The following is a 22,949-nucleotide window of genomic DNA, read 5'->3' as shown; positions in this document are numbered from 1 at the left end:
CGGGGAGACATAAAATAATCATGTCAAACTGGAAACCTGTTGAGAAAAATGTGCTGTCGTGTAATTTATATGTGGTCACACAGGGATGGCTGGAAATGACGGGTAATTGGGTTAGTGAGTCCTCTCTCGGAGGAGTAGAGTCCTATTTGTTGAGTGTTGGCCTTCAGGAAATGTTCCCAGAGTTCCACAGTTTAGTACTGATCCATCAGCTCATTAAAGAACAATCACACTCGCCACCGCAATGGCATGACAACATGAATTTGGATGTTACAGTCAGTGGGAGTGGGAGAATGTGAGTGTGTGTGCATGTATGTGTGTGTGTGTGTGAGAGAGAGAGCGAGAGAGAGAGGGAGAAAGAAAAGGTGAGAGAGAGAACTTTGGAGCTACTCCATGGTGTAAAATGTGTGTGAGGTGAAAGTGATTTTTTTGGTGATTTTTGTGATTTTATATACAGTGGGGAGAACAAGTATTTGATACACTGCCGATTTTGCAGGTTTTCCTACTTACAAAGCATGTAGAGGTCTGTAATTTTTATCATAGGTACACTTCAACTGTGAGAGACGGAATCTAAAACAAAAATCCAGAAAATCACATTGTATGATTTTTAAATAATTAATTTGCATTTTATTGCATGACATAAGTATTTGATCACCTACCAACCAGTAAGAATTCCGGCTCTCACAGACCTGTTAGTTTTTCTTTAAGAAGCCCTCCTGTTCTCCACTCATTACCTGTATTAACTGCACCTGTTTGAACTCGTTACCTGTATGAAAGACACCTGTCCACACACTCAATCAAACAGATTCCAACCTCTCCACAATGGCCAAGACCAGAGAGCTGTGTAAGGACATCAGGGATAAAATTGTAGACCTGCACAAGGCTGGGATGGGCTACAGGACAATAGGCAAGCAGCTTGGTGAGAAGGAAACAACTGTTGGCGCAATTATTAGAAAATGGAAGAAGTTCAAGATGACGGTCAATCACCCTCGGTCTGGGGCTCCATGCAAGATTTCACCTCGTGGGGCATCAATGATCATGAAGAAGGTGAGGGATCAGCCCAGAACTACACGGCAGGACCTGGTCAATGACCTGAAGAGAGCTGGGACCACAGTCTCAAAGAAAACCATTAGTAACACACTACGCCGTCATGGATTAAAATCCTGCAGCGCACGCAAGGTCCCCCTGCTTAAGCCAGTGCATGTCCAGGCCTGTCTGAAGTTTGCCAATGACCATCTGGATGATCCAGAGGAGGAATGGGAGAAGGTCATGTGGTCTGATGAGACAAAAATAGAGCTTTTTGGTCTAACTCCACTCGCCGTGTTTGGAGGAAGAAGAAGTATGAGTACAACCCCAAGAACACCATCCCAACCGTGAAGCATGGAGGTGGAAACATCATTCTTTGGGGATGCTTTTCTGCAAAGGGGACAGGACGACTGCACCGTATTGAGGGGAGGATGGATGGGGCCATGTATCGCGAGATCTTGGCCAACAACCTCCTTCCCTCAGTAAGAGCATTGAAGATGGGTCGTGGCTGGGTCTTCCAGCATGACAACGACACGAAGCACACAGCCATGGCAACTAAGGAGTGGCTCCGTAAGAAGCATCTCAAGGTCCTGGAGTGGCCTAGCCAGTCTCCAGACCTGAACCCAATAGAAAATCTTTGGAGGGAGCTGAAAGTCCGTATTGCCCAGCGACAGCCCCGAAACCTGAAGGATCTGGAGAAGATCTGTAGGGAGGAGTGGGCCAAAATCCCTGCTGCAGTGTGTGCAAACCTAGTCAAGAACTACAGGAAACGTATGATCTCTGTAATTGCAAACAAAGGTTTCTGTACCAAATATTAAGTACTGCTTTTCTGATGTATCAAATACTTATGTCATGCAATAAAATGCAAATTAATTACTTAAAAATCATACAATGTGATTTTCTGGATTTTTGTTTTAGATTCCGTCTCTCATAGTTGAAGTGTACCTATGATAAAAATTACAGACCTCTACATGCTTTGTAAGTAGGAAAACCTGCAAAATCGGCAATGTATCAAATACTTGTTCTCCCCACTGTATGTATTAATTTATTTAACCTTTATTTAACCAGGTAGGCCAGTTGAGAACAAGTTCTCATTTACAACTACGACCTGGCCAAGATAAAGCGAAGCAGTGCGACAAAAACAACGACACAGAGTTACACATGGGATAAACAAACGTAATCAATAACACAATAAAAAAATCTATGTACAGTGTGTGCAAATGTAGTAAGGTTAGGGAGGTAAGGCAATAAATAGGCCATAGTGACAAAATAATAATTACTATTTAGCATTAACACTGGTGAAAGATGTGTAGATGATGATGTGCAAGTAGAGATACTGGGGTGCAAAAGAGCAACAACAAAAAAATGAGATAGGGATGAGGTAGTTGGGTGTGCAATTTACAGATGGGCTGTGTACAGGTACAGTGATTGGTAAGCTGCTCTGACAACTGATGCTTAAAGTTAGTGAGGGAGATCTAAGTCTCCAGCTTCAGTGATTTTTGCAATTCATTCCAGTCATTGGCAACAGAGAACTGGAAGGAAAGGTGGCCAAAGGAGGTGTTGGCTTTGGGGGTGACCGGTGAAATATACCTGCTGGAGCACATGCTACGGGTGGGTGTTGCTATGGTGACCAGTGAGCTGAGATAAGGTGAGGATTTACATAGTAAAGACTTATAGATGACCTGGAGCTAGTGGGTTTGGTGACGAATATTTAGCGAGGGCAAGCCAACGAGAGCATACAGGTCACAGTGGTGTGTAGTATATGGGGCTTTGGTGACAAAACGGATGGCACCAATTTGCTGAGTAGAGTGTTGGAGGCTATTTTGTAAATGACATTGCCAAAGTCAAGGATCAGTAGGATAGTCAGTTTTACAAGGGTATGATTGGCAGCATGAGTGAAGGACGCATTGTTGCGAAATAGGAAGCCAAATCTAGATTTAATTTTGGATTGGAGATGCTTAACGTGAGTCTGGAAGGAGAGTTTACAGTCTAACCAGACACATAGGTATTTGTAGATGTCCACATATTCTAAGTCAGAACCGTCCAGAGTAGTGATGCTGGACGGGCGGGCTGGTGCGGGCAGCAATCGGTTGAAGAGCATGCATTTAGTTTTACTAGCATTTAAAGAGCAGTTGGAGGCCGCGGAACGAGTGTCGTCTGGCATTGAAGCTCGTTTGGAGGTTTGTTAACTTCTTGTCAATATGGAGGCGCTGTTTCCACTTTGGAAAAAATCATGCCGAAATTAAACTGCCTCGTACTCCATTCTAGATCATACAATATGCATATTATTATTACTATTGGATAGAAAACACTCTCAAGTTTCTAAAACCGTTTGAATTATATCGGTGAGTAAAACAGAACTCATTTTGCAGCAAACTTCCTGACAGGAAGTGAAAAATCTGAAATCGAGGCTCTGTTCCAGGGCCTTCCTATTCAATTGCCTGAAATCTATGGATATACATGCACTTCATACGCCTTCCACTAGATGTCACGAGGCAGTGGGAGGTGGAATGGGGTGTCTAGCTTGATCTGAGGTCGAATAAGAGCTTTTGGAGTGACAGGTCTGGAAATTTCATTGTCTTCGAAGGCGCGAGAAGGAACCCCAGATTGCCTTCTGAAAAGCGTTCGGTATACAAGGCTAATATCTCCGGCTCTGATTTTATTTGATACATGTGATAATATCATCGTAAAGTATGTTTTTTCAATCGAGTTTTATCAGATTATTCAACGTTTATCGGGAGTTTTGGAGTTTTCCGTTCTCTGCGTTAGGTGAAGATGGACATCTTCGCGCCACTTGGCTAGCTAAGGTTGCTAATTCGACAGGAGAGAAGGACATTCTAAAACCAAACAACGATTTATTCTGGACAAAGGACTCCTTGTACAAGATTCTGATGGAAGCTCAGCAAAAAGTAAGAACAATTTATGATGTTATTTCGTATTTTTGTGTGAAATGTTTAGTCCTATTCTCCGCGCTATATTCACTTTGGGAAAAAATCGTGCCCAATTTAAAACCTTTTGTCAATAGGGGGGTGCTATTTTCACTTTGTAAAAAATCGTTCCCAAATTAAACTGCCTCGTACTCAATTCTTGCTCGTACAATATGCATATTATTATTACTATTGGATAGAAAACACTCTCTAGTTTCTAAAACCGTTTGATTTATATCTGTGAGTAAAACAGAACTCATTTTGCAGCAAACTTCCTGTCAGGAAGTGAGAAATCTGAAATCGATGCTCTGTTCCAGGGCCTGCCTATTGAATTGCTTTATATTTATGGATTTGCATGCACTGCATACGCCTTCCACTAGATGTCAACAGGCAGCAGTGTCTAGCTTGATCTGAGGTCGAACAAGAGCTTTTGGAATGACATATCTTATCTTCTGATAAGCGTTCGGTATACACGGCTAATATCTCCGGCTTTGTTTTTATTTGATACATATTAGAAAAACATCATAAAGTAGGTTTTTTCAACCGAGTTTCATCAGTTTATTTAACTTCTTGGAACTATAGGGGGTGCTGTTCCGCATTAGCATATTTGTGTCTCCAAATTAAACTGCCTCGTGCTAAATTCTTGATCGTACAATATGCATATTATTGTTATTATTGGATAGAAAACAGTCTATAGTTTCTATAGGAGTTGAAATTTTGTCTCTGAGTGGTACAGAACAATTTCTACAGCACTTTTCATGACAGGGTTCAGATTTCAGAAATTTTTACCTCTGATCTGGGGTCTGTTTATAAGGCCACAGTGAATGCTATGAAGAAACCGACACTGCCTACGTCTTCCTCTGGGTGTCTGTACGTCATCACGTTTTCAATGAAGTCGATGGGACGTTCACAGCCATTATAAATGACAAAAATGTACAGAGACCCCCCTTTCTCAACGTGCGCCTCAAGCGTGAAGGCCATCGGACCTGCCTCGTTCCAAATCGTTTTCTAACCAGCAGTATTTCTCCGGTCATGTTTTCAGTCGTTATAGTTGTTAAAAACATCATAATGTAGTGAATTTTAACCGTTTTATATCAATTTATATCCGTTTAGTGCGATTTTGAGGAATTTCTTTGTCGTGCACTCTGAAAGTTTGGACACGTTTTAGGGTGTCGGTCGTTGGTGATGGACATTTCGAAGGACAGAGGACATCTATCGACCAAAAGACGTTTATAACATAGAAAGGATACATTGCCCAAGAATATGATGGAAGATCAGCTCAAAGTAAGCAATATTTAATATGATAAACCGTGTTTCTGTCGAAATATTTTAAACGCATATATCGCCATTTTGTTTGGTATAGCTTCACTTGGCGAACCCTGTATTGAAAAGTAAGGATAATTTTAAAAATGTAAATCAGCGGTTGCATTAAGAACTAATTTGTCTTTCGATTCCTGTCTACCCTGTATTTTTTAGTCAAGTATATGATTAGCTTTTAATTAAACTAGATCACTCTGATAGATGACGTCAGACATATTGAGGCTTGATTTCCTAGTATTTTCATTGTGTAACCACGGTTTTGTATGGCTAAATATGCACCTTTTCGAACAAACTGTATATGTATGTTGTAAAATGATGTTACAGGAGTGTCATCGGAAGAATTCTGAGAAGGTTAGTGAAAAAATTAATATCTTTTGGCGGTGGTTACGTTATAGCGCTCTTTGGCTGGAATCGATGCTCTGGTAACGTTGGAACATGTAGTATGCTAACTTATCGATTTATTGTGTTTTCGCTGAAAAACGCTTAGAAAATCTGAAATATGGTCTGAAATCACAAGAACTGGGTCTTTCCATTGCTATGCTTTGTCTATTTTTATGAAATGTTTTATGATGAGTAAATTGGTCATACACGTTGCTCTATCTAGTAATTCTAGTGGATTTGTGATGGTCGGTGCAATTGTAAACTGTGATTTCTACCTGAAATATGCACTTTTTTCTAACAAAAACTATCCTATACCATGAATATGTTATCAGACTGTCATCTGATGGTTTTTTTTATAGGTTATTGGCTATCAATATCTTAGTTGAGCCGAATTGGTGATAGCACCTGAAGGAGTAAGAAACTGATGGAGTTAGAATAGTGGTGTATTTTGCTAACGTGTTTAGCTAATAGATTTACATATTTTGTCTTCCCTGTAAAACATTTTAAAAATCTGAAATGGTGGCTTTATTCACAAGATCTGTATCGTTCATCTGGTGTCTTGGACTTGTGATTTAATGATATTTAGATGCTACTATCTACTTGTGAAGCTATGCTATCTATGCTAATCAGTGTGTGGGGGGTGGGGGGTGCTCCCGGATCCGGGGTTAGTAGCCGTGAAAGGTTAACGTTTAACTTGTTATGGCTGCAGGGGGCGTATTGAAAAACTGGAAAATATGTGCAAATTTTCAAACGGCCTCTTAATCAATTTTTGCTCTTACAATATGCATATTATTATTACTATTGGATAGAAAACAGTCTCTAGTTTCTAAAACCGTTTTAATTATTTCTCTAAGTGGAACAGAACAATTTTTACAGCCCATTTCCTATCCGGAAGTGAGATTTCCAAAATCGATGTCGCTTTTCAAGCCCTTGTCTATAAAAGGGCATGTCACTTAGGACTGTAGAAACACGTCATACGCCTTCCTCTGGGTGTCATGCGGAAGTGAGAGAAGAAATCACTTGATTATCTCGGTCAGGGATTGTATACAACCTCTTGGAGTGAGAAGTGCGCACTTAATTTTTTTTGGAAGGCGCGAAGTTGGATCTGGAGTAGCCTCCTGGAAAACCGTCGTTATAGGTGAATATGATCTCTGGCTTCGATTTTATTTGATACATGTCACAATATCATCCTAAAGTATGTTTTTTCAATATACTTTAATTATATTATTGAAATGTATTCTGGACTTTAGACGTGATGCGACGCAATAATTTTTTCAAGATGGAGAGGTTAGCGTCGCACTGCCAGTGTGCTTGCTAATTCAAGAGGGAAATTGTTCGTTCTGGATCGAAATAAAGACATTTCTGAACAAAGGACCCCTTGGAGAACATTCTGATGGAAGATCAACAAAGATAAGGACCCAATTTGGGATGCTTTTTCATATATCTGTCGAACTGTGCTATGCTACCGTTTGACTAGAATCAATGCTGCTGTGTGCTAGCTATTGTAGTAAGCTAATATAACGATATATTGTGTTTTCGCTGTAAAACACTTGAAAAATCTGAAATATTGGCTCTATTCACAAGATCTTTGTCTTTCATTAGCTATCCACCATATATTGTTCTGAAATGTTTTATGATGTGTAATTAGTAGTTGACGTTGGTGTCTGTATTTTCTCTGGCTACTCCCGTGCGATTTCTGACTGTAGCTATGATGGTAGCAGTAATGTAAAACTGATTTATAGCTAAAATATGCACATTTTTTGAACAAAACATAGATTTATTGTGTAACATGTTATAGGACTGTCATCTGAGGTAGTTTTTTCTAGGTTATTTAGGTTGGTTCTAGGTTAGTTAGGTTGGCTTGTGCATGCTACTTGCATCCTACTTGTGCTGTGAAAAATGTCTGTCCTCCTTTTTTATTTGGTGGTGAGCTAACATAAATATATGTGGTGTTTTCTCTGTAAAACATTAAAAAAATCGGACATGTTGGCTGGATTGACAAGATGTTTATCTTTCAAATGCTGTATTGGACTTGTTAATGTGTGAAAGTTAAATATAAAAAAAAAATAGATTTTGAATTTCGCGCCGTGCACTTGAGCTGGATGTTGTCATAGGTGTACCGGCGTCGGGCTGCAGCCATAACAGGTTAATGGGTCTTTTGGAGTTTTCCGTTCTATGCGTCGAGAGGAGATGGACATGTTCGCGCCACATGGCTAGCTAAGGTTGCTAATTCGACAGGAGAGAAGGACATTCTAAAACCAAACAACGATTTATTCTGGACCTAGGACTCCTTGTACAAGATTCTGATGGAAGCTCAGCAAAAGTAAGAGCAATTTATGATGTTATTTCGTATTTCTGTGGAAAATGTTTAGTCCTATTATCCACACTTTTTGCGAGCGCTGTCTCGCTATAACGTAAGCTGTTTGTTATGGTAAAGTTAATTTAAAAAATCTAACACGGCGGTTGCATTAAGAACTAGTGTATCTTTCATTTGCTATCCAACATGTATTTTTTAGTAAAGTTTATGATGAGTTATTTGGTCAGATTAGGTTAGTGTCAGAAATATATCCGGACATTCTGGGAAAAAGTTGCTACATTTTCACAATGTATAACCATGGTTTTCAGCTCTAAATATGCACATTTTCAAACAAAACATAAATGTTTTGTGTAACATGATGATATAAGACTGTCATCTGATGAAGTTGGTCAAGGTTAGTGATTAATTGTATATCTTTTGCTGGTTTTTGCGAATGCTATCTTTGCGGTGAATGAATGCGGTTGTGTGTTTGGCTATTGTGGTAAGCTAATATATTTCTATATTGTGTTTTCGCTGTAAATCACTTAAAAAATTTGAAACATTGGCTGGATTCACAAGATGTTTATCTTTCATTTGCTGTACACCATGTATTTTTCATAAATGTTTTATGATGAGTATTTATATATTTCACATTGCTCTCTGTAATTATTCTGGTTGCTTCGGTGCTATTTGTGATTGTAGCTGCAATGTAAAACTATGATTTATACCTCAAGTATGCACATTTTTCGAACAAAACATAAATGTATTGTGTAACATGTTATAAGACTGTCATCTGATGAAGTTGTTTCTTGGTTAGTGACTAATTATATCTATATTTTGTCGGTTTTTCGAAAGCTACCTATGCGGTGGATAAATAGCGACATCATTGATATGTACAGAGAAAAGAGTCTGCCCGAGAATTGAACCCTGTGGCACACCCATGGAGACTGCCAGAGGTCCGGACAACAGGCCCTCCAATTTGACACACTGAATTCTATCTGAGAAGTAGTTGGTGAACCAGGCGAGGCATTCATTTGAGAAACCAAGGCTATTGAGTCTGCCGATAAGAATGCGGTGATTGACAGAAGCCTTGGCCAGATCAATGAAAACGGCTGCACAGTACTGTATTTTATCTATGGCGGTTATGGTATCGTTTAGGACCTTGAGCGTGGCTAAGGTGCACCCGTGACCAGCTCGGAATCTAGATTGCATAGTGGAGAAGGTATGTTAGGATTCGAAACGGTCGATGATCTGTTTGTTATCTTGGCTTTTGAAGACTTTAGAAAGGCAGGGCAGGGCAGGATGGATATAGGTCTGTAACAGTTTGGGTCTAGAGTGTCTCCCTCTTTGAAGAGGGGGATGACCGCGGCAGCTTTCCAATCTTTAGGGATCTCAGATGATACAAAAGAGAGGTTGAATAGGCTAGTAATAGGGGTTGCAACAATTTTGGCAGATACTTTTAGAAAGAGTGGGTCCAGATTGTCTAGTCCAGCTGATTTGTAGGGATCCAGATTTTGCAGCTCTTTCAAAACATCAGCTATCTGGATTTGGGTGAAGGAGAAGCTGGTGGGGGGCGGCTTGGGCAAGTTGCTGCGAGGGGTGCAGAGCTGTTGGCCGGGGTAGGGGTAGCCAGGTGGAAAGCATGGCCAGCTGTAGAAAATTGCTTATTGAAATTCTCAATTATCGGAGATGTATCGGTGGTGACAGTATTTCCTAGCCTCAGCGGGGTGGGCAGCTATGATGAGGGGCTCTTATTCTCCATGGACTTTAGTGTCCCAAAACTTTTTGGAGTTATTCTTGCAACTATAGGGGGTGCTGTTCCGCATTAGCATATTTGGGTCTCCAAATTAAACTGCCTCGTGCTAAATTCTTGATCGTACAATATGCATATTATTGTTATTATTGGATAGAAAACACCTTCTAGTTTCTATAGAAGTTGGAATTTTGTCTCTGAGTGGTACAGAACAATATCTACAGCACTTTTCATGACAGGGGTCAGATTTCAGAAATTTTTACCCCTGATCTGGAGTCTGTTTTTAAGGCGACAGTGAATGCTATGAAGAAACCGACACTGCCTACGTCTTCCTCTGGGTGTCTGTACGTCATCACGTTTTGAATGGAGTCTATTGCACAATCCCAGCCATTATAAAACCACAAAATGTATAGGGACCGCCCTTTCTCGTCGCGCGCCTGAAGCGTGAAGGACATCGGACTTGCCTCATTCCAAATCCTTGTCTAACCAGCAATATTTCTCCGGTCATATTTTCAGTCGTTATAGTTGTTAAAAACATCATAATGTAGTTAATTTGAACCGTTTTATAGCAATTTATATCCGTTTAGTGCGATTTTGAGGAATTTCTTTGTTGTGCACTCTGAAACTTTGGACACGTTTTGGGGTCCCGTTCGATCGTTAGTGGATATTTCGAAGGACAGAGGACATCTATCGACCAAAAGACGTTTATAACATAGAAAGGATACATTGCCCAAGAATATGATGGAAGATCAGCTCAAAGTAAGCAATATTTAATATGATAAATCGTTGTTCTGTCGAAATATTTTAAACGCATATTTCGCCATTTTGTTTGGTATAGCTTCACTTGGCGAACCCTGTATTGAAAAGTAAGGATAATTTTAAAAATGTAAATCAGCGGTTGCATTAAGAACTAATTTGTCTTTCGATTCCTGTCAACCCTGTATTTTTTAGTCAAGTATATGATTAGCTTTCGATTAAACTAGATCACTCTGAAAGCTGACGTTCCTCATTTTGAGGCTTGAGTTGTGACTATTTCCATTGTATAACCACGGTTTTGTATGGCTAAATATGCACCTTTTCGAACAAACTGTATATGTATGTTGTAAAATGATGTTACAGGAGTGTCATCGGAAGAATTCTGAGAAGGTTAGTGAAAAAATTAATATATTTTGGCGGTGATTACGTTATAGCGCTCTTTGGCTGGAATCGATGCTCTGGTAACGTTTGCACATGTGGTATGCTAACTTATCGATTTATTGTGTTTTCGCTGAAAAACGCTTAGAAAATCTGAAATATGGTCTGAAATCACAAGAACTGGGTCTTTCCATTGCTATGCTTTGTCTATTTTTATGAAATGTTTTATGATGAGTAAATTGGTCATACACGTTGCTCTATCTAGTAATTCTAGTCGATTTGTGATGGTCGGTGCAATTGTAAACTGTGATTTCTACCTGAAATATGCACTTTTTTCTAACAAAAACTATCCTATACCATGAATATGTTATCAGACTGTCATCTGATGTTTTTTTTTATAGGTTATTGGCTATCAATATCTTAGTTGAGCCGAATTGGTGATAGCACCTGAAGGAGTAAGAAACTGATGGAGTTAGAATAGTGGTGTATTTTGCTAACGTGTTTAGCTAATAGATTTACATATTTTGTCTTCCCTGTAAAACATTTTAAAAATCTGAAATGGTGGCTTTATTCACAAGATCTGTATCTTTCATCTGGTGTCTTGGACTTGTGATTTAATTATATTTAGATGCTACTATCTACTTGTGAAGCTATGCTAGCTATGCTAATCAGTGTGTGGGGGGGGTGGGGGGTGATCCCGGACCCGGGGTAGAGGCTCGTGAAAGGTTAATGGTTCAGGATGCAAATTTCTGTTTGAAAAAGCTAGCCTTAGCTTTCCTAACTGACTATGTATATTGGTTTCTGACTTCCATGAAAAGTTGCATATCGTGGGGGAAATTCGATGCTAATGCAGTACGCCACAGGATGTTTTGTGCTGGTCAAGGGCAGGCATGTCTGGAGTGAACCTAGGGCTATATCTGTTCTTAGTTCAATTTTTTTGGGATGTGGGGTATGCTTATTTAAGATGGTTAAGGAAGCACTTTTAAAGAACAACCAGGCATCCTCTACTGACGGGATGAGGTCAATATCCTTCCAGGATACCCGGGCCAGGTCGATTAGAAAGGCTTGATTGCTGAAGTGTTTTAGGGAGCATTTGACACTGAAGAGGGGTGGTCATTTGACCGTGGGCCCATTACGGATGCAGGCAATGAGGCAGTGATCGCTTAGATCCTGGCTGAAGACTGCAGAGGTGTATTTAGAGGGCAAGTTGGTCAGGATGTTATCTATGAGGGTGCCCATGTTTACAGATTTAGGGTTGTACCTGGTAGGTTTCTTGATAATTTGGGTGAGATTGAGGGCATCTTGCTGAGATTGTAGGATAGCCGGGGTGCTAAACATATCCCAGTTTATGTCACCTAGCAGTACGAACTCTGAGGATAGATGGGTGGCAATCAATTCACTTATGGTGTCCTGGGCACAGTTGGGGGCTGAGGGCGGTCTATAACAAGCGGCAAAAGTGAGAGACTTATTTCTGGAAAGGCGGATTTTTAAAAGTAGAAGCTCGAACTGTTTGGGCACAGACCTGGATAGTATCACTGCAGTAGATTGCAACTCCGACCGCTTTGGAAGTTTTATCTTGATGGAACATGTTGTAGTTGGGAATGGAAATCTCAGAATTTTTGGTGGCCTTCTTAAGCCAGGATTCAGACATGGCTAGGACATCAGGATTGGCAGAGTGTGCTAAAGCAGTGAATAAAACAAATTTAGGGAGGAGGCTTCTGATGATAACATGCATGAAACCAAGGCTTTTACGGTTACAGAAGTCAACAAATGAGAGTGCCTGGGGAATAGGTGTGATGCTGGGGGCTACAGGGCATGGGTTAACCTGTACATCACCACAGGAACAGAGGAGGAGTAGGAAAGGGACGGCTAAAGGCTTTAAGAACTGGTCGCCTAGTGCGTTGGGAACAGAGAATAAAAGGGGTAGATTTCTGGGCGTGGTGGAATAGATTCAGGGCATAATGTAGAGACAAGGGTATGGTAGGAAGTGAGTACAGTGGTGGTAAACCTAGGCAATGAGTAACGATGAGAGAGCTTGCATCTCTGGAGACACCAGCTAAGCCAGGTGAGGCCTCCCCATGTGTGGGGTGTGTGTCAAAAGAGGCATGTTGAGCTGGTCTAGTGGTTCTACAGTGAAATAAAACAGTAACTGACCGAAACAGCAGAAGACAAGGCATATTGACATTAGAGAGAGGCATGTGTAGCCGGGGGATAATATGGTCCAATAAGCAGCAATTGGTGAGTCCGGGAGCTGTTCGGTAGTTGCTACTATGCTCGGCGAGCAGGAGGCACGGCGTTCAGAAAGCTAGCGGGCCGGGGAAAGCAGATGGGTCTTTGGTGACATCGCAACGGAAATACCTGTTGAAACCATATCGGACGATTACGTCGGCAGACCAGTCGTGATGGATCGGCGGGGCTCCGTGTCAGCAATAAAGGGTCCAGGCCAATTGGCAAAAGAGGTATTATAGCCCACGAATTAGCGGGTATACCTCTTCGGCTAGCCGAGAGATGGGTCTAGCTCGAGGCTAGCCCAAGGCTACCTAGTGCTTGCTTCGGGACAGAGGCGTTAGCTAGCGGTAGCCACTCTGTTGCAGCTAGCTTGCTGCGATGATCCGGTGTAATGACCCAGAGCTTGCGGCAGGAATCCGGTGATGTGGTGGAGAAAATCTGTCTGATATTCTCTGGGTTGATATCGCGCTGTGCAGACTGGCAGGTATTGACCGAGCTAAAGCTGACTGGTGTCCGATCTAAAGGTGAAGACCGCTAGCCGTGACTACTAGCTATTAGCTAGTTAGCTGGCTAGCTTCTGATGGAGGTTCCAGTGATAACGTATAAAAATAGCAGATCCGTACTACATTGGGTGAGGCGGGTGGCAGGAAAGTATATTTAGATCGTAGGTGGAAAGTGAGATTAAAATATATACGTGGGGAAAAAATTAGGCTGGACAAGACAAACCCACGTCCGACTGCTACGCTATCTTGGATTGGAAGTTTTTGAGTGGAGTGGAGTCTGTGTGTATGCATACATGTCTGGTTGTGTTTGTGTTCCATACCAAGTGATTGGGTGAGCTCTGTCATCTTTGGATGGTCCCAGCAGGTAGTCTGAGTCTGGTGGCTGGAAAACAACAGGGGATAACGATAAGGCTTTTGTCACACACACACACATAAATTGCTCTGTGCAATCACAGTCTAGACTGCTTCTCTACCTGTTTTCTTATCGGCTCAAAGATAGAGGCCCATGTACACAAATCAGAAACGCGGATTTGATTGTGATTACCAAAGCATACACATTTTCCGGGACGCCTTCAGAGTGATGCACAAGGAGACACACACCAACACACCCCTCTCACATACCCCTCTCATCTCCACCTGGCCCCTCTCAATATGGTATGGTAAATCAACGAAAATAAACAACATTTGAAATGAAAATGCATACAAAAAACAAAAAAACAGATCTGGTCAAGGAGAGAGAGTCTTGTTGAGTTTAGTACTCCAGAAGACAACATTGATAAGCAGGATTGGGGTTTGTGTCAGTCTGCACTGCTTCATGTGATCAGGGAACTGATAAATATTGGAGGTATTCCGCTTCGGCAAAATATACCTCCCTGTACCCACACTGGTATCAAGGGACTGTAATGAGTTAACGTTTTACAAAGGAGGCGTGGGTTTAAAATTAGATGTCTATTCTGTTGTGAACGCCAGTGTCTCTGTGATTAGGTTATCGTGGAGGAGACTGTCTCCACAGAGAGAGAGACAGAGAGAGTTGGAAAGAGAGTGAGAGCAAGAGAGAGAGAAAGAGAGAGTGAGAAAAGACAGGGTAGCTAGTGAAATGCTGACAGTAGAACACAGGGGAGACTGACTACAGAAGCCGTCAGCAGGTGTTCATCCCTATTCATCATGCTCTGAAATGGCTGACACTTTTACACCTTCCTCCACACACACGTCTTGCATTCCAAATATCACTGGAGCTCAGAGTGTCTTTTTTAGCTGTCCTACACTAGACAGGGCCTGATTCAATCACGGTCGAGTGGATATTATTGTGTCCCAGTGAAAATTTGGACACCAAGCCATCAGAAATGGACAGCTTGAGCATTTTGCCGCGGCTGTGGCATAAACATGTACACACACATGCATGCACGCGAGCACATGCACGCACACACCAAAACTCATGTCAACAGCAGTCGGAGTAATTGCAATAAATGTTGCAATTCCAATAAGTGTCAAGGAGTCACATCAAAGAGAAGCCAGCCTTAGCCCCAAAGATGAAACACGGGGAGTTGACTGATCTGGCAACCCGCCTGTGTCTTGCCACAATGTATTCAGACCAAAGCAGCGGAATGACAAACACAGAACGAAGGACACTGTCTCAATCAACAAATGGACTACACTAGCTGCCTACTACCTCCTCTGGATCTGGATTGGCAATGTAGGACTGTCGTCATGAAGTCAACCGACAAGAGTTGCCAGGTTCTAACTTTCCTCAATCATCCCTACCCTCTCCCTCTGCCATCCGTCTTCATTTATCCTCAGAAACTCCCAAGTTTAAGATTACCTGCAGTAACCATAACAAGGACAAAGCTGTGATGTATGTACACATGTTAAGGCTTGAAGAATACAAGGATCACACAGATGTTCAGGTCCCAGAATGTCAAAGAGATGGTTTGGCAGCAAGGACAGGGTTTTAGAATCGGTCGTCACTAGTTACCCCAGCAACAAAGTCATAATTATGGCTAAACCCCACCAATTTCTAAAATGCATCTTCATAAAATCTGATTTTAAACTTAACCCTCATCTTAACCACACTGATAACCTTATGCCTAACCTTAAAAATATATTTTATACATTTTTATGATATAGCCAATTTTGACTTGGTGGTAACTAGTGACAAATCAAAAATCACTCGGATTTGAAGAACAACACAGAGATGCATCTTCCTGAATAAGCAGTTAAGGTTGACTGTTCTGAAGCTACTGCCTGAATGGAACGAAGGGGCTTGGAAGTGCCATATAGAATGCAACATTTATTATCAAACTCGGTTAGAGATGTAGTCTTTTCCATGTGTGCACCAATGGTTCCGAGTCAATTATATTCTACTTGTAATGCCTATTGGAATGTAATTGTTGTGTAATATCTGGTGCCAACATGGATGATAAGACAGCTTTTGGGTAATGAGCTCAGACAGGAACTCAGAGATCAGCACCACCGGTGTTGATGTGTTGAAGGTACCGAACTGTCTGTTCAAGCAGTTGGCACACAGTTCGGACACTCATCGGTGCCAACAAGACCTGCAACCAGAGGAGAAGATGGCAGATGTTTTATGTGCCCCCAGCCGATTGTGTTATTTTGCTCGCTTATTTGCGTTGTTTGTAACTTATTTTTTTACTTATTTTGTACATAATGTTGCCGCTACCGTCTCTTATGACCGAAAATAACTTCTAGACATCAGGACTGTGATTACTCACCACGGACTAGCCAAATCCTCTTTTTCCTTTCACGACTCTGACGAGCCCGACGCGAAGGATACGCTGCTTCCTTGGGAACCAACAAACTAACATGTTCCAAGCACACCAAGACAGTCGTGAAGAGGGCACGACAAAATCTATTCCCCCTCAGGAGACTGAAAATATTTGTCATGGGTCCTCAGATCCTCAAAAGATTTTACATCTGCACCATCGAGAGCATCCTGACTGGTTGCATCACTGCCTGGTATGGCTACTGCTCGGCCTCCGACCACAAGGCACTACAGAGGGTAGTGCGAACGGCCCAGTACATCACCAGGCCAAGCTTCCTGCCATCCAGGACCTCTATACCAGGCGGTGTCAGAGGAAGGCCCTATTCATAGACTGTTCTCTCTGCTACCGCACGGCAAGCGGTACCGGAGCGCTAAGTCTAGGTCCAAGAGGCTTCTAAACAGCTTCTACCCCCAAGCCATACTCCTGGACATCTAGTCAAGTGGCTACCCAGACTATTTGCAGTGCCTCAAATAACATTGACTCTGTATCGGTACCCCCCTTTATAGTCTTGCTTCTGTTATTTCACTGCTGCTCTTTAATTACTTGTTACTTTTATCTCTTATTCTTATCTGTATTTTTTGAAACTGCATTGTTGGTTAGGGGCTCGTAAGTAAGCATTTCACTGTAAGGTCTACACCTGTTGAATTCGGTGCATGTGACTAATAACATTTGATTTGATTTTACTTGAATACCCAAGTCCAGAACAGAGGCTGGGAAACACACTGTATTAAATAGAGCCATGACTACATGGAACTCTCTGCCACCCTAGGTAACTCAAACTAGCAATACAACCATATTCAAGAGCTTATTACAGCACTGTGAAGAGAGACAGACATTTTTTTGTATTTCATTTTTGCATTGTAGTATGTAGTGGTTGTGATACAACTGTGATATGTGGTTGTCTCACTTGGATATCTTGAGATTAATGTACTGCCTGTGGGTCGCTCTGGATGGGAGCATATGCCAAATTGTAATGTACGTGTAGTGCTATGTATATTGTGTATTTTATTTGTTGTGTTTTGATACCTGTGTGGATCGGGGATCCTAATACATACTATTATTACTGAATCTGTCCTCAGCAGGGAGTGAATGAGTGAGTGATATAGAGAGCAGCACTTGACATTTCTGTGTGAAGAGTGAACATCATTACAACGGGCCTCTGGGATGGAATACTACCTAAAACCTAGGAAACTCTACATTTTATGTAACCAAAAAGCTACAGGAAAGTGCTGTTTAAAAGAGTGTGTGGCCAAGCTGTAGCAGAGTAGTGTGAATAGAATGACAGAGGTGAGTCTGCTATTCTGCTTCTCCCTGGCTCCAGGTTGCCTCGGATACTGGGTGCATAATTACAGTGTTTTGAATCCTCTGCATAATGACTACTTCTCCTGGCATTTCCTGTTTGGCTTGGCTACTTCATCCACATCACAGACCAGAGAGAAGATAAAGGATGCATAAACATCATACCCCCCAAAAAACATGCTAACCTCCCCTGTTATTGGCATGTCTTGGGGGTAGGATCTTTGTGCCTCTGTAACTTTCTGATTCATTATTCACAACTCATTCAGGATTATCCGTAATCATGGTGTTATCCAGATTCATGCAGAAGTGTTCAGAAACATATTATATTCTTACTTACAATAAAAGGGGATCCAAAATGACACAAATGATTTAGCATTGATTTCTCTTGGCCACAAAATTATCTGAAACACAACTAAAACTGCAAATGTATCAAACACGTTTGTAGAGTCACAAGCTTGATGTAGCCATTGCGCGCTAGGAATATGGGACCAAATACTTAAACCTTTGATGCGTACGATTGTTGAGTGGTCCCTGCAGCGTACCATCGCACATATGTGATTGGAAAGGTAGCAACAGAACGTGTAAACAGCATCGTTGTCTGAAAAGCATCTAAACAATGTTTTGTACTGATGGGAAATAAATCACAATTTGTTATATATGCTTACAGCTTTTGCATATTTGCATATTTAATTGTTTAATTCCAACATTCATTTCCAGCATTTTAATACATTTCTTAATTTCCTGCACTAATGTGTTATCATCTGGCTAGCAGTTTCTTTTACTGGTGATAAAAATGTATGATTTCCATAATTTTTTCCAAGTCTTTAGTAAATTATTTAATGGAACAAATCAAACATTAAACATTGTAAACAATTCATGCTAACCTCGTAAACAATTCATTTAGACCCAGCGTTTATTTGATATAGCCATTTATTTGCTCAAATGTGTGCCGTTCCCGGCTATTAAAAAGGGACAATCAGCTATTTGAGAGACTGCTTTTAATTGAAGTTTTACAGTATAGGCGAATTTGTCCAAATTCTTTTGGTAAAATGGGGGAACTGTGTAAAAAAAGTACTGTAAATTCTCAACGGTTCACTGAATATGAATGAAAATCCCAACAAATTAAATCTGACAGTCACTTTAACTTCATAGTCATTGTATAATTTTAAATCCAAAGTGCTGGAGTACAGAGCCAAACTACAAAACATTTGTCACTGTCCAAATACTTTTGGACCTCACTGTATATAATTGAATGCAATGTAGATGTACTGTAAATTGGGTATAAAATGCACAAAAAGCAAACATCCAGGCCAGTCGACCCAAACATTTTCATTTGAAACTAATTGGAAACAAAAGTGTAGGCGGTAAGCCTTAAATTATGTAAAGCTAGGTGAAACACTGAGCTATGCTCGGTGTAGTGATGCTCTGTCAACTCCCAAAGTCACAGAGTCATAGACATGTAAGTCATGAATAATCATTAGCGGTTATGACTAAACATTTAAAAAATATTAGGGAAATAGAATTAGGGAAATATCTGTGACTCAGGGAGACTTTTCCTGCATCTTCTGTGACAGTCCTTGTGGTAGACTTATCTCCAACCATTCTCCAATTGACATATTCCAAATACATTTTGCCTCTAATCCTCCCCTCAAAATGTTATATATTTTTCTCTCCTCTTCTCCTTTGCATTTCAAAAATGCAAACCCATACCACACATGTCCCGTAGAGTGTCATGTGAAGCTTAAGCTAGCTCTTATGTGTGCAGAAGAGAACGGCAGTCCAATATTATACCCTGACAGTGTTCTGGACGTCTGAGCCCACTGAAATGCCAGAGGTCAGCTGGGGGTCAACTAGGATGGCAGAGTGGCGGGTGTCGAGGTGTCCGTGTGTAACCGTTTGATTCGCTAGTGTGTCGCTTCTCCCGGGGAGGGGAGGGACGGGGGTAAGGCGTGGTTTAAACAGCGGCCATTGTGCAATCAGGCCGACGAGAAGTGGGATGAGAGAGAGAGAGGTGGGGGGGCAAGAGCCAAATGAATGTGCCAAAGCCTGATGTTGAAGTCACAGTAATATCATTACACTGTAAGTGACCTACAATTAGCCCTGTGACGGCTGTGGCAGAGTTTTGAATTCACTCAAAGGGGTCAGAAGATTTTTTGAGAGATGTTTAATCACAGACGACAACAGTGGCGATAACTGAGTGTTGCAGCTCCCGGTGGTTGCATTCATTTGAATGATATGAAAACCTCACAGTGTTTTGGATCTAAGGGAGGCTTTCAATAGGCTGATTTCTCGTCCTTTCTCCCCTTCTTATAGGGTCACTCAGGATGAATGTGAGTGGGGCTCAGCTAAACCCGTGGTCAAGTTGTTGTGCTATGTAATACAGAGTCAAGAATGGTACATATGGTAAAAAGTGTGTGTGTGTGTTTGTGTGTGTGTGTGTGGGGGAGGGGTGGGGGCAAAGGGTTCAGTAGTCGGCCGCTTGAGGGCCAACACCTGTGATCACAGAAAGCTGTTGTTGATTCCATAGTTCGAAGCCTGTCCTGTCTTCCCAGCCTCTTGCTGCTTTCATCTCCGATGCTTTCCAGTGCAAAGCTCCAGGGCTAAACAAATTGCAGGTGTTCACAGGAATGCCTCCCTGTCTCACTCAGTATCTCTCACAACCTGTCTCTGTACCTCTACCTCCTTATCACCCCCTCTCCCTCTTTCATCCTCACCCCATCTCTCTCTGACTGTCATTTCCTATTAATCACAATTTTTCTCTTTCTACTCATATCCTTCTCTCTCAGTTTATTTGTCTCTCAGTAGCCCCCGTATCTCTGTCCACTTTCTCTGTCCACCTGTCTCTGTCTCTTTCTCTCTGCATGTGTCGGTCTGAAAGCCATTCCTGAGTGGCTATCAGCACAAACCTCTCCCTCCCTCTCTGCTTTTTTAATGGACCAGCTGTCTGCTGCTAAGCTTGTCTGTGAATGTATTTCAATGGGCAATGTGACACCTACCTTAAGCAGTAATACCGCTGCTATAGACCGACTGTAAAAGGGTCCATGAATACTTCATCATTATGACAGGTATTATGCAAATCGGAAAGACCCCCCGGCAAAATGAATGAGCAACAATTGACATTGCACTTCGAATCACTTCAAATTCAATATGATGAAACTGCCACGTCCGTTTGGGACGCTCCTCTCCTGTTTCTCCTCTCATAAACAAAACAAAAACTACAACAAAGGTGCTGGGGGGCGAACAGTGGCACTGTTTCCCCAAATGAGGATTCAATCTTTAAAGGAAACTTTAGAGCATTAATAGAATCACGCACTCACAAGTCAAATTAGTTCCCATACAATAAGCATAAAGACATTTTTTTCTTATAGCATGCACAAGCAGCATGTTTTCAGTAAGTGTTACTCACTTGATGTAGTATGGAACCTTATTCTGAGAGACCGCCCTCTGCCACGGGAGCTGCACAGAGGCTGTTGAGAAAAAGGACGAAAAATACACCATGTAAATATAAAAACACGCAATATTTGCAGCACAATAATCATTTTAGTCTTTCGAGCCACACGCTTCTGCAAATATCCACTAATAGTTCCATTATGTAATTGGCTTGTTGTACAAATACGATACCCACTATGCGTGAAATTGAAAAATGTATGGGTATAACCTTTGGACAGTGAGAGTAAGTTAAGATGGCTGTAGCTGTAAAAAGGTACTGCGCCGTCTAAATAACCGGTTAATGTGTTCTAACGGCATGTTATTGTTATAGACTACACAGATAAAGGGCAGAACAAACGGAGAGAAGGAAAGTGGAAGAATAGGCTGAACTTCAAAGCCAAAACACAACCATCATGAAGTGCTTTTGAGAGACAAGTCAAGAATCATATCACCTCCACCCTACCTGATACCCTAGACCCACTCCAACCGCCCCAACAGGTCCACAGACGACGCAATCGCCATCACACTGCACACTGCCCTATCCCATCTGGACAAGAGGAATACCTATGTAAGAATGCTGTTCATTGACTACAGCAATGAACAGCTGTTCATTCGTTAGGCTCGGAACCCTGGGTCTCGACCCCGCCCTGTGCAACTGGGTCCTGGACTTTCTGACGGGCCGCCCCCAAGTGTTGAGGGTAGGAAACAACATCTCCACCACGCTGATCCTCAACACTGGGGCCCCACAAGGGTGCATTCTCAGCCCTCTCCTGTACTCCCTGTTCTACCATGACTGCATGGGCATAAACTCAATCATCAAGTTTGCAGACAACACTACAGTGGTAGGCTTGATTACCAACAACGACGAGACGGCCTACAGGGAGGAGGTGAGGGCCCTCGGAGTGTGGTGTCAGGAAAATAACCTGTCACTCAACGTCAACAAAACAAAGGAGATGATCGTGGACTTCAGGAAACAGCAGAGGGAGCATCCCCCCATCCACATCAACGGGACAGTAGTGGAGAAGTTGGAAAGTTTTAAGTTCCTCTGCGTACACATCACAGACAAACTGAAATGGTCCACCCACACAGACAGCGTGCTGATGAAGGCGCAACAGCGCCTCTTCAACCTCAGGAAATTTGGCTTGTCACCTAAAACACAAACTTTTACAGATGCACAATCGAGAGCAAGGCTCTCCAGAGGGTAGTGAGGTCTGCACAGCGCATCACTGGGGGTAAACTACCTGCCCTCCAGGACACCTACAGCACACGATGTAACAGGAAGGCCATAAAGATCATCAAGGACAACAACCCCCCGAGCCACTGCCTGTTCCACACGCTATCACCCAGAAGGCGAGGTCAGCACAGGTTATATCTCAAGGCCATCAGATTGGTAAACAGCCATCACTAACATAGAGTGGCTGCTGCCAACATACAGACTCAAATCTCTTGCCACTCTAATACATTTAATAAATGGTTTAATAAAGGTATCACTAGTCACTTTAAATAACGCCACTTTAATAATGTCTATATATCCTACATACTCATCTCATATGTATATAGTGTATTCTATACCATCTACAGCATCTTGCCTATGCCACATGGCCATCGCTCATCCATATATGTACATATTCTTATTAATCTCTTTACATTTGTGTGTATAAGGTAGTCGTTGTGAATTTGTTAGATTACTTGTTAGATAGTACTGCACTGTCGGAACTAGAAGCACAAGCATTTCGCTACACTCGCATTAACATCTGCTAACCATGTGTATGTGACCAATAAAATTTGACTTGAAATTCGATTTGACAACCAATAGACCGACAGGACCTGAAATAAAAGCTGCCAAATGTGATGACAAGACTTTACGAGCTGTCG

The 22,949-nt window shown here is 41.8% G+C and overlaps 1 protein-coding gene across 5 annotated transcripts in view; it reads right to left on the bottom strand.

The window, feature by feature from the left end:
- Window positions 1-22,949, bottom strand: part of LOC139556650 (utrophin-like) — a 185,734-nt gene that overhangs the window by 57,316 nt on the left and 105,469 nt on the right. For all 5 annotated transcript variants that reach the window (XM_071370862.1, XM_071370857.1, XM_071370858.1 and 2 more), the window contains exons 8-9: window positions 21,052-21,112; window positions 13,887-13,948 (exon numbers count right to left, since the gene is read on the bottom strand). In XM_071370862.1, coding sequence (XP_071226963.1) covers window positions 13,887-13,948; window positions 21,052-21,112 — 123 coding nt within the window. The remainder of the gene's footprint in view (window positions 1-13,886; window positions 13,949-21,051; window positions 21,113-22,949) is intronic.

The sequence above is a fragment of the Salvelinus alpinus genome, chromosome 27 (genome assembly GCF_045679555.1).
Source record: "Salvelinus alpinus chromosome 27, SLU_Salpinus.1, whole genome shotgun sequence".
NCBI classification, from domain to species: Eukaryota; Metazoa; Chordata; class Actinopteri; order Salmoniformes; family Salmonidae; genus Salvelinus; species Salvelinus alpinus.
This window is presented reverse-complemented; position numbering and strand designations above follow the sequence as displayed.